Raw genomic sequence first — 12806 nt, forward strand, 5'->3', positions numbered from 1 at the left:
ACTGATTATTGTTATTCACTGTGTATTTATTTTTGGAATAGGACCAGTAAGTAAGCATTTCACTGTTAGTCTACACGTGTTGTTTTATGAAGCATGTGACAAATAAAATGGTATTTTATTTTCCTGGACCAGACACCTTACACACCTTATTAATACATATCTTAGAGTTAGTTCTCTTTCTGAAAAGAGAGAGTGTGTGTGTGTGTTTGTGTGTGTTTTTGTATACAGCTGAGCGAGAGGATAATGGGTTAAAACAGCCTATGGTTAAATTCAAGAGCAGTGACATCGTCTGAAGAGAGGAGCCGGGCTGTTGGAAGCCCTTCCTGACTGGAGCTCCTTACCAGGCTGGGCTGTAACCTGAAGCAAAGGGGGGAGGGAGAGATAGAGAGAGGGTGGAAACGAGGGAGGGGGAAGAGACAAAGTCAGAGAGTGAGGGAAGGAAAGAGAGAGGGAGGGAGAAAGAGAAAGCAACAAAGGGAGAGAGAAAGAGAAAGAGTGTGATGTCAAACCAGCTGAGCTCAGAAAGTAAACAGAGCTCCAGACTGCAGCATGCTTTCTGCGGTACGGGGACTGCAGCTGGGGGAAAGCCATGGGGGGACCCCTACGCTCCCTCACACAGGCACCCACCACTCCCCCGGGACCCGTGGATCTTCCCTCTTCATCACTCTCCTCATCCTCATCTCCATGTACCAGGGGCTAGCATGGCCCTACGGTAAGAGCCCCTGCAAAATCAGATATGTCTCTCTCTGTCTCTCCACCCTTCCTCCTGTCTTTATCTCTCCTTCTCTTTTTCTCTTAAAGGGCAGAAAGACTTTCAGAGTGCCTTGTGAAAGAAGAGCCATACAGTGAGATGTTAAGTAGAAGCTTTTGTAGAGGGAGGAAACAGAGTTTGTTGTTTGTTTGACCTGCAGTGGGATCCTGCTTTGGGATCCTGCATGAGTCAACCTCTTGGTGTTTTAACTTGTTATTGTCTACTTAAGAGTCATCACGCTCTTTCTTTCCTCACCCGTTACTTACTGTGCAACATGATTTCATATCTACTGAGCACTTTAAATTATTTAATTTCAACTGACCATCTCTTATCTGAGATATGTGCTGGATCCCAAACAAAGCCACACATTCCTTGTAAATAGATGGAGCCGTTCCGAGCCTGCTTATCATCCTGTTAAACATTTGGCAGTCTGTGTCTATTGACAGAGTGTTGTGGATGAGGTCTGCTCAGAAGCATCCGTCTATTGGCCCTCGTGACCATTTGAACTGCTGCAGGGTGTGTATCATATTGGAGTGAATAATACAGTCTCTGCTGATGTGTCTACCATACTGTGTCTCTCATAACTTTCCAGTGAACTACACAGAGACTTACTAACTATAACTAACATCTCCAGGTGTTATGGCAGTACAATAAAGCCTAATGTAAAACGTTTTACGAGGTAGACTACAACCGTTTTAAACACCTGTAACGAAGATACCTCCCTTCGGCGATGAGAGATGTGCCAGAGTTTACTACTTACCTGATAATAAACAGCAATTACAGCAGTGAGACTGACTCAGGCTATTAATGTACCAGTTGCTTGCTTCAAATTCATTATACAAACAGTTGATGAAGGATGAAATCGGTTGAGCAAAACAGCAATCACTATGGAACTGTGCCTAGAGGGAAGGTTGTGGGTTTGATGGTTTTTCTTAAAGAGCAGAAGTGATTACACACTGGAGCCAAGTATTTGGCGTGAGAGCAGTGCAAGAGAGGAAACGTAAGAGAGAGAGAGAGACAAAGAGAGAGACAAAGAGAGACGGGGGGGGGGGGGGGCAGGAGAGAGATTTAAAAACAAAGACAGACAGATAAATCTTGTGAGAATCCTTAACTCTGAGGCTCAAGCTGAGTTCAGTCAGCAACAGGCTGCAGGCTGCCTGGACATTCTTTCCTGTTGAATGTGGGGTTCTCCCTCCACTGTGCTTCCAAAGGACCTCTGTGCTTCTTACACATTTCCTACTCTCCAGTCAGTCAATGATGTCTCCTCACAGCTTATTTGGCTAAGATCCCCAGGAGGCTGGTTTAGGCTAATGGGTAGTTAGCAGTCGTAAATAGAAACCAAGGTCACTGGCAGATAGAAGATAGGGAGAGGGGAGAGGGATAAAAGGAGAAAGAAGAGGGGAGAATTAAGAGGGAATAGGGGAGAGAAAAAGTGGAAAGGATGAGGGGAAAGGGCAGAGTGGAGGTGGGAGAGGTGAGAGGAGAAGAGTGTCACGTTGGCATATATAGGTCGGGAGACAGGCGCAGGAATGCATAATAGTTTTTTTATTAAGCCCAAATTACGTCGTGCCGTGTAAAGGCACGGGGGCGAAGACCAAACAAACCCAGGGTAGACCAAACAAACCCAGGGTAGAAACCCAAAACAAAAGAGCGAGGAGTACCTCGAATAAATAGCACATGCGCACAATGATTAATCACACACGGGACAAGATCCGTAATCATCTGTGCATCATCACAATGGCACGAAAGCCAAAACACACACACAGCACAGGTACTCACACGCACCAACGGACATTGTAACAATAATCGACCACACAATGGAAACCAAAGGGCACACTTATACAAGTACTAATCAGTGGGAATAGGGGACAAGTGTGCGTAATGAAAGTTCTGAAGGGATCGTGACAAAGAGAGAGTGACGGGGGAAGGGTATGGAGAGTCTGCCATTGATGAGAAAATGTTGGCGAAATTGAGCGTTTGGAAAATAGAATATCATATTGTCTGAAAGAGTTCAGTTCAAGTCTCAAGTTAACAGACCAAATGTATAAAACAAATGTGCAAATTTCAGGCTCCTGTTTGACCTAGATTCCAGTATACATTTTTACACACGATACACAATTTAACAGAAGTGGATAATAGAGAAACGGGTGTATGTATTGAAATGGGCTTGTGGTTTCTTATCAGACAGATGTTTACTTAAAAGCATTGCAGAGGTTGTCCATGGAGACCTGTATTTGGGATCAGGATCCATATGTGTGAACAGAGCTACAGTATCCCCAACACACTCCATCCCACATACTGTACACCACACAGGAGGTTGGTGGCACCTTAATTGGGGAGGATGGACTTGTGGTAATGACTGGAGCGGAATGAGTTGAATGGCATCAAATTCATGGTTTGATACCATTCTATTTCCTCCGTTCCAGCCATTATAATGAGCTGTCCTCCCCTCAGCAGCCTCCACTGGTACACCACAACCCCCAGAGGAGTTTCCTGTTCCACGGCCGCTAAATCGCTCAGACCTCAAAATATTACACATCTGCAGCCAGGGAGCACAGAGAGTCAGCATGCACACAAAAGTGCACACACGAACACACTACGGCTATTCTGCTCTGAGTACTGGGACAATTTTTTTGGTAGCAGATGCAATGTGTCATCTTATTGATCGTCAATGTTTCCTGACGTAACTGTTTATTTCATTACAACCCAGAGAAAGAGCCTGACACAACAGTGGCGAGGCCACAAGACACACAGCTCCTGAATCACAACACTTCCTGTGACATAAACACATGTAGCCATCAACAAGCGGCAACAGAGAAAAATTGAGATTTTTAACAGCTATGACAGCTATGAGCCCTGAATGCAGACAGCATTAATCTCTGATACGACGTTAACTCACTGCTCAGCAATGCTCAGCGCATCAGTTCTCTCGCTCGCCCATACGCATGAACACACGCATTAACACATGCATGAACACACGCATGCCCGCGCACTAGCTCTCTGTGGTTTCTGACTCTATTGTGATCTTAATGGTCCTCAGTTGGGGTAGCAGGCTTTATTTAAAGAGGCAGTCTACGGTATTGTGCCATTTTTAGAGCAGAGGACAGGGAATAGTTTTTTTGGGGGTGAGTACAGTACTCACAGCTGTGCCTCAAAGCATTTGGATGTGAAATCAGAGATGAGAGGAATGAAAAGAAGTGTGTGGACCTTTTATACACAACAAATAAAGAGACTGTAGAGCAACCTTGAGTTTGACCCCAAAATAGACATTTATAAAGGGGACTGCCATGAGTTGATATGAGTTGGCATGCTGCCAGGGCTGGAGTGCAAGCTGGTTTACGGTCAATATTAGGATTTTGGCCAATAACATTCTGCACAATAGGCATATTTTGTGTATCAGTCAGAGCAGCTACATATTGGAAGTGGTGTATCAGTCAGAGCAGCTACATATTGGAAGTGGTGTATCAGTCAGAGCAGCTACATATTGGAAGTGGTGCATCAGTCAGAGCAGCTACATATTGGAAGTGGTGTATCAGTCAGAGCAGCTACATATTGGAAGTGGTGTTTCAGTCAGAGCAGCTACATATTGGAAGTGGTGTATCAGTCAGAGCAGCTACATATTGGAAGTGGTGTATCAGTCAGAGCAGCTACATATTGGAAGTGGTGTATCAGTCAGAGCAGCTACATATTGGAAGTGGTGTATCAGTCAGAGCAGCTACATATTGGAAGTGGTGTATCAGTCAGAGCAGCTACATATTGGAAGTGGTGCATCAGTCAGAGCAGCTACATATTGGAAGTGGTGTATCAGTCAGAGCAGCTACATATTGGAAGTGGTGTATCAGTCAGAGCAGCTACATATTGGAAGTGGTGTATCAGTCAGAGCAGCTACATATTGGAAGTGGTGTATCAGTCAGAGCAGCTACATATTGGAAGTGGTGTATCAGTCAGAGCAGCTACATATTGGAAGTGGTGTATCAGTCCAGCTGTTCACAAGGTTTGTCCTTTATTTGCTGCTTGTGTTTGTCTGATAGTGTATGACCTTTCTGAAGGTCTTGTTACACTACCCTGTTAGGCAGCAGGGTAGCAGGGCACTAGGACAGGGCTCAGATACAGACATATCAGCACCTTTGTAGGAGGACTGTCTGAGTGCATGTTCTGCTCCCAAAAACAATGATGTCAGCATCTGGATCCACATCAAAGCCGGATGGCACATGTTAACAACCTTACAACCTGTGTCTAAACCCAGCAATGGGATGGGGTGGGGGATGGTGTTTTAAAGGGGGAAATGGGGTCTCCTCTCCCCACCATCCACCAGGTGACAGGGTTTCTTTGAAGAGGCTCAGATTATTGCTTTTTTGGTTTCCCCGGCTCCTTGACGTTCTTGTCGGAGCATATCTCCCACAACATCTGGGATGGAAAAAACAGATACCAATTACATAAGGCAAGAGTAGCCACACAAACAGCACAGAGATCTGCATGCCTAGCCAAAAGCCTGGAAAAATAACTTACCGGGGAGTTTTCTATTTGTTGGTGTGTTTTTCTTTTTTCTGTTCTAAACTGTGAGCTGTTAGCACAATTGCGTAGCGCTAGCAGGGCTGTTCACAAGCAACCCAATCAGAAATAGTCTGCAGGCTATGTGAGGAAAGAGAGAAAGACAATATCACAAAACATGCAAGCATTTATTTCTTAATCAAGCTTGTTGTGTGGTAAGGGGTTGTGTATGACTATCAGTGCCCTGGGCAGGAGAGATTGAGCCATGCACAATCCATATCAGGTTGTTACAATGCACCGGTGTGGTTGTGGGCAGATCTGCATAATATTTGCATACAGATAATGGCCTCATACTGTGATTGCCTGTGCACATAGAAAGGGAGCCAAAGAGACTATACAAGATTATGCAAACACAAACATGAAACCTGTGCCTTCAGTTCAAAAGAGGGCAAACGAGGTAAGATTGACACATTCAAAGCCCAGACAGATTCAGGTTCAATATGTAATGCCTGAAGAAAAGAGGCAGGAGAGAAAGGAGTATAGGAAAGGATTTGGTAAGTCTGTGCTATATCCCTCACACTCTCACAATTATGTTGTCAGGCTTGGCAATTGCAGAAAACACCTAACTTAAAGATAATTAGTAACAAAAATGCATGCCATAGGAAATTCGCACATATTTTTGCAGGGGTGAAAGTAGATCTAATTTCTTCCCGGTACGAGGACCTCCTAAGTGTACGAAACATTTTTATAGGCCTAATCATAGAATTAGGCTATATAGAACCCTATTAATTAATTATGAACTCTGTGGACCTGAAAGTAAAGATTTGTATTAGACTATGTTTTAAAACTTCTTAAGGCTAGCGGAAGCCTTCGACAACATCCGCTGAAATGGCAGAGCACGGAATTCAAAAATATTTTGTCGAAATATTAAACTTTCATACATTTACAAGTGCAATACACCAAATTAAAGCTTAACTTCTTGTTAATGTAGCCATCGTGTCCAATTTCAAAAAGGCTTTACAGCGAAAGCACGCCATATGATTATGTTAGGTCATTGCCTTGTCACAAAAAACATACAGCCAAAGAGAGGAGTCACAAAAAGCAGAAATAGAGATAAAATTAATCACTAACCTTTGATGATCTTCATCAGATGGCACACATAGGACTTCGTGTTACAGAATACATGTATGTTTTGTTCCATAAAGTTCATATTTATATCCAAAAATCTACGTTTACATTGATGTGTTATGTTCAGTAAGGTTGTGCCTTGAAAACATCCCGGAGAATTTGCAGAGAGCCACATCAATTTACAGAAATACTCATCATAAACTTTGATAAAAAATACAAGTGTTATGTATAGAATTATAGATATACTTCTCCTTAATGCAACCGCTGTGTCAGATTTCTAAAAATCTTCACGGAAAAAGCACACCGTTCAATAATCTGAGTACAGCGCTAAGCCACAAAAACAAGCCATACAGATACCTGCCATGTTGTAGAGTCAGTAAAAGTCAGAAATAGCGTTATAAATATTCACTTACCTTTGATGATCTTCATCAGAATGCACTCCCAGGAATCCCAGTTCCACAAGAAATGTTTGTTTTGTTCGATAAAGTTAATCTTTATGTTCAAATACCTCCTTTTTGTTAGCGCGTTTAGTTCACCAATCGAAATTCACGAGGCGTCCAGACGAAAGTCCAGACAAAAAGTCAAAAAAGTTCTATTACAGTTCGTAGAAACATGTCAAACGATTTATTATAAATTTTCAATAATGTTTCAACCGGACAATTCTTTTTTCTTTAGAAATGAAAAGGAACGCAGCTACCTCTCACGGCCGCACGCGTGACTTAGCTCATGGCATTCTGCCAGACACCTGGTTCAAACAGCTCTTATTCGCTCCCCCTTCCTAGTAAAAGCCTGAAACAAGGTTATAAAGACTGTTGACATTTAGTGGAAGGCTTAGGAAGTCAATATGACCCCATTTACACTGTATATTGGATAGGCAAAGACTTGAAAAACTACAAACCTTAGATTTCCCACTTCCTGGTTGGATTTTTCTCAGGTTTTTGCCTGCCATATGAGTTCTGTTATACTCACAGACATCATTCAAACAGTTTTAGAAACTTCACCGTGTTTTCTATCCAAATCTACGAATAATATGCATATATTAGCTTCTGGGCCTGAGTAGGAGGCAGTTTACTCTGGGCACCCTCTTCATCCAAATGTGAAAATACTGCCCCCTATCCCAAACAGGTTTTAATGTGTCATAAACACAACCAGTCATGAGGTTTTCATCTGATTGTCAAAGAATTCCTTCAAATGGCTCATGTAGGATACCCGTGCACAGAGGTGTGTTCAAAATATAGTTTAAATATTTTATTTAACTAGGCAAGTAAGTTAAGTTAACAACAAATTATTATTTATAATGACAGCCTAGGAACAGTTGGTTAACTGCCTTGTTCAGTGGCAGAACAACATATTTTACCTTGTCTGCTTGGGAAATCGATCTAGCAATCTTTCAGTTACTGGCCCAACACTCTAACCACTAGGGTACCTGCTGCCCCAAGTTTAAACCACATTTAGATGTTTTTGTGCTTATAAGTTGGTAGGCAATTTGCCTATAATTAGATACATACAGTAGGCCTATAGATTCTCTTCTGTCATTATTACTTGAAGCTAGTCTAGAATACAATGTAAATAAAGCCTTGCTCTCCAGAATATTGCCATAAATCAATAGAATGATCAATGTATGTATTTTCTGTGGTTGAAAATGAAGTACTCTCAGCTTTTATGTCGTTGAAAGAAATTGCACATTTAGGCTACACAACACTTACTCCAGAGAGTGAATTTCACCATGACATTCAGGGGCCTCTATTGAGACATGCAGTTTGAATGCTGGAATTCTTTTGGAGTGGACCAACATGTACAAGTTAGCCACATTTTTAAAGTGATTTGTTTGACAAATAGATGAAAATATAGGCCAATAAAAAAACATGTTGGAACGTTTTCACAGTGGTAAAAAAAAGGTTTGCTCTCTATACTTCCAATGCATTTTTCAGAAAAACGTGGGTAAATGGCGTTTACTTGCATTTACCCTCCGCTAGGCCTACATCACTACACTACACGTAGCCTACCCTCTCAGCCGAGGCTATTTTACACACATGAACACACGCAGAACAGGCAGAACAGGTAGCGTACTGGTCAAGAACTATAGGAAATGTGTGATCTCTGTAATTGCAAACAAAGGTTTCTGTACCTGCTTTTCTGATGTATCAAATACTTATGTCATGCAATAAAATGCAAATTAATTACTTAAAAATCATACAATGTGATTTTCTGGATTTTTGTTTTAGATTCCGTCTCTCACAGTTGAAGTGTACCTATGATAAATATTACAGACCTCTCCATGCTTTGTAAGTAGGAAAACCTGCAAAATTGGCAGTGTATCAAATACTTGTTCTCCCCACTATACATTTGTTGGTCACAAAAGGTAGGGGTGTGGATCAGAAAACCAGTCAGCATCTGGTGTGACCACTCATCTCCTTCGCATAGAGTCGATCAGGCTCTTGATTGTGGCATGTGGAATGTTGTACCACGCCTCTTCAATGGCTGTGCGAAGTTGCAGGATATTGGGAGAAACTGGAACACGCTGTTATACAAGTCAATCCAGTGAAAAGCAAAAGCAAATCAAATCAAATCAATCTTTATTTATACAGCATATTTCAGACTTCGAATGCAACTCAATGTGCTTTTTTACAGGAAAAAAATCATTAATAACTATTAAAATAATAGCTGAAATATTTATATACACAACAAACATAACATAAAAATAACTAAAGAATGACAAAAGAACTTAACAAATAAAAAGCATCCTAAGGAAAGCAAAGCACAAAATATGTGTTTTAAGATCTCTTTTAAATGTGTCCACATTTTCAGCCCCCCTCAGGTTCTCTGGCAGGCTATTGCGGAGGCTGGGGACATAATTACTAAAGGCTGCCTCTCCATGCCCCTTGGTTCTTTGGGATAGTTAATAGGCCCGTGCCAGAGGACCTGAGGGACCTACTTGCTATATAACTTTAAAGCATGTCTGACATATTGGGGTGCCCTATCGTGTATGGAAAAAACAACAGAACATATTAAAATGAATTCTAAAACTTACAGACAGCCAGAGTGCAGAGACATTAAAACTAGTGTAATGTGTGCTCTCCATCTGGTCTTGGTCAGTACCCATGCTGCAGCATTCTGTATGTTTTGCAGTTGACCAATGTCTTCCCAACAATGCTCAATTGGTGATATGTATGACGAGTATGCAGGCCATGGAAGAACTGTAACATGTTCAGCTTCCATCAATTGTGTACAGATTCTTGCGACATGGGTTTGTGCATTATCATGCTGAAACATGAGTTGATGGCAGCAGATGAATGGCACAACAATGGGCCTCAGGATCTCATCACAGTATCTCTGTGCATTAAAACTGGCATTGATAAAATGCAATTGTGTCCATAGCTTATGCCTGCCCATACCGTAACCCCACTGCCACCATGGTGCACTCTGTTCACAACATTGACATCAGCAAACCACTCACCCACACGACTCCATAGACACTGTCTGCCATCTGCCTGGTACAGTTGAAACCATGATTAATCTGTGAAGAGCACATTTCTCCAGTGTGCCAGTGCCCATCGAAGGTGAGCATTTGCCCACTGAAGTCAGTTATGACGCTGAACTGTAGTCAGGTCAAGACCCTGGTGAGAATGACAAGCACGCAGATGAGCTTCCCTGAGACGGTTTCTCAGTTTGTGTAGAAATACTTTGCTTGTGCATACCCACAGATTCATCCGCTGTCCGGGTGGTCTCAGACGATCCCACAGGTGAACAAGTCCGGATGTGGATGTCCTGAGCTGGCATGGCTACACATAGTCTGAGGTTGTGAGGCCAGTTGGACTTGCTGCCGAATCTATAAAATGAAGTTGGAGGCGGCTTATGGTAGAGAAATTAACATTATATTCTCTGCAGTCAGAATACCATTTGTACGGTCCCTAAAAACTTGAGACATCTGTGCATTTATTTATTCATTATTTTACCAGGTAAGTTGACTGAGAACACGTTCTCATTTGCAGCAACGACCTGGGGAATAGTTACAGGGGAGAGGAGGGGGATGAATGAGCCAATTGTAAACTGGGGATTATTAGGTGACCGTGATGGTTTGAGGGCCAGATTGGGAATTTAGCCAGGACACCAGGGTTAACACCCCTACTCTTATGATAAGTGCCATGGGATCTTTAATGACCTCAGAGAGTCAGGACACCCATTTAACATCCCCCTACACAGGGCAGTGTCCCCAATTGGGATCTTTTTTTAGACCAGAGGAAAGAGTGCCTCCTACTGGCCCTCCAACACCCCTTCCAGCAGCATCTGGTCTCCCATCCAGGAACTGACCAGTACCAACCCAGCTTAGCTTCAGAAGCAAGCCAGCAGTGGTATGCAGGGTGGTATGCTGCTGGCATTGTGTTGTGTGCCAAACTGCACATTTTATAGTGGCCTTTCATTATCCCCAGCACAAAGTGCACCTGTGTAATGATCATGCTGTTTAATCAGCTTCTTGATATGCCACACCTGTGAGGTGGATGGATCATCTTGGCAAAAGAGAAATGCTCACTAACAGGGATGTTGACAAATTAGAGAGAAATACTTTTTTTGTGCGTACGGGATTATTTCTGTGATCTTTTATTTCAGATCATGAAATATGGGACCAACTCTTTACATCTTGCTATTAGATTTTTGGTCAGTGTACTTCGGGCAACAGATGGCACAGAGAACACCAGTATCCGTGCTCCAAAATGAAAAACAAAACAATAAGCTCTCTAAACAGTTTACTGACAGTCACGACTTCCGCCGAGGTCGGTTCTTCTCATTGTTCGGGCGGCGTATGGCGGTCGACATCACCAGTCTTCTAGCCTTCAGTGATCCACCTTTCATTTTACATTTGTTTTGTCTTGTTTTCCCGCACACCTGGTTTGCATTCCCTCATTACTCGTCTTGCATATAACCCTCTGTTTTCCCCCATGTCTGTGTGTGGAATTGTTATGTGTAAATGTATCTGTACTCCAGGCTGGTTTGAGCTGGGTTATTGTAACCCATGTGTGTTTAGTTTTCTGAGTGCCGTGTTTTGCTCGCCTCAATAAAGGGCTCCGTTTGCTACGCATTTCTGCTCTCCTGCACCTGACTTCCATGCAGCCAGTTGCGCACTCCGTTACACTGACAAAAGCAAACAAATCAATGGATTAATCTTATGCATTGGAATAAAGGCATAGGCTATTTTTATCAAACACATGGCAAACAACTGTCGGAAATTAGTAATTGCAATGAAAATCTATGCTAAAGGAGCTCAGCTGAAGCCGAAATGCAGCACTACCGGGCTCCCGAGTGGCGCATTGTGTTCATTTCACTTGGAAGCTTTACTTTTCATATTTTCACACACACACACACACACACACACACACACACACACACACACACACACACACACACACACACACACACACACACACACACACACACACACACACACACACACACACACACACACAGTGAATTCACACCAGCCCTAATGTCTCTACTTGTAAAACCCACAAAATTGTTAGGCTACTATCCAATGTATGGTCTTTGCAGGTGTTGAGCTTCATGCCTCACGGATGTGTGTTTATAGGGCAGTAAGCCATATCGCTCTGCTTTGCATAATACCTGCTCTTCAGGCACATGCCAATGAACCAACCAGCAGATGTGCTGCCACTAAGGCCTGGCAAACAGTCATTAGTAGAGGAAGGGGTTGGGCTCCCCTCAGAGATATGTGTTGTGCATTCCTGCATGGTCCAGCACTGACAGAGAGAACTCTTTTAGTCACACTCTGAGAAAACACAACACATTTATCAGCCAAACTCTGTCTCAGTAAACACAGTCTGTCTCTTTACACAGTATAAACACAATATAAAGGAGATAGAGCAACTAGCTCTCACAGTCTCACGTCAGAATTACACGTCATGTTTCTCAAACAGCAAATTTCAAAATGGCTGCAAACGTCGAAGTGTTTAAGTTTAAATTTAGGCATTAACTATTACATCTTAAGGGTTAAGCGTTAACTCCAAATGGTTAAGGTAAGGGTTAAGTTTTGGAATAGGCTTAAAATAAAAATCTCAAAAACAACATTCTATCACTCGATTCCAATTTGCAACCTTTGGAATCAGAGGCAGATGCTTATGTCCATTTACAACGCCCTACCAAAACCAAAACCTACTTGAAGGTAACAGCGCTCACTGTTGCCCCTAGAGGCCGGTTTCCATCTCCTGACGTCCTCAGACATGGATGGACGTCGAATACTAACTTCTATCACAGGTGATGTGGCTGGATAGAGACCAACAATTCACAAGTTCGGCTTCTCACCATCTAACAAACATGTCGGAAGGGGTAGTAGTTGATGGAGCTGTCAACTGTGGGACGTTATATATATATATACACATATATGTTCTATTCATTCGACGTTGCTACGCTGAACAAATCTTTGGCA

At 42.5% G+C, this 12806-nt stretch overlaps 1 protein-coding gene across 2 annotated transcripts in view; it reads left to right on the forward strand.

The window, feature by feature from the left end:
• The first annotated feature begins 329 nt into the window (after nucleotides 1-329).
• Nucleotides 330-12806, forward strand: part of LOC109866982 (inactive serine protease PAMR1) — a 44658-nt gene continuing 32181 nt past the window's right edge. The window contains exon 1 of one of the 2 annotated variants that reach the window (XM_031801960.1): nucleotides 330-712. In XM_031801960.1, coding sequence (XP_031657820.1) covers nucleotides 550-712 — 163 coding nt within the window. In that variant the 5' untranslated portion in view covers nucleotides 330-549. The remainder of the gene's footprint in view (nucleotides 713-12806) is intronic. The other variant, XM_031801961.1, reaches the window with a different exon arrangement.

The sequence above is a fragment of the Oncorhynchus kisutch genome, linkage group LG22, assembly GCF_002021735.2.
Source record: "Oncorhynchus kisutch isolate 150728-3 linkage group LG22, Okis_V2, whole genome shotgun sequence".
In the NCBI taxonomy this organism is placed as follows: Eukaryota; Metazoa; Chordata; class Actinopteri; order Salmoniformes; family Salmonidae; genus Oncorhynchus; species Oncorhynchus kisutch.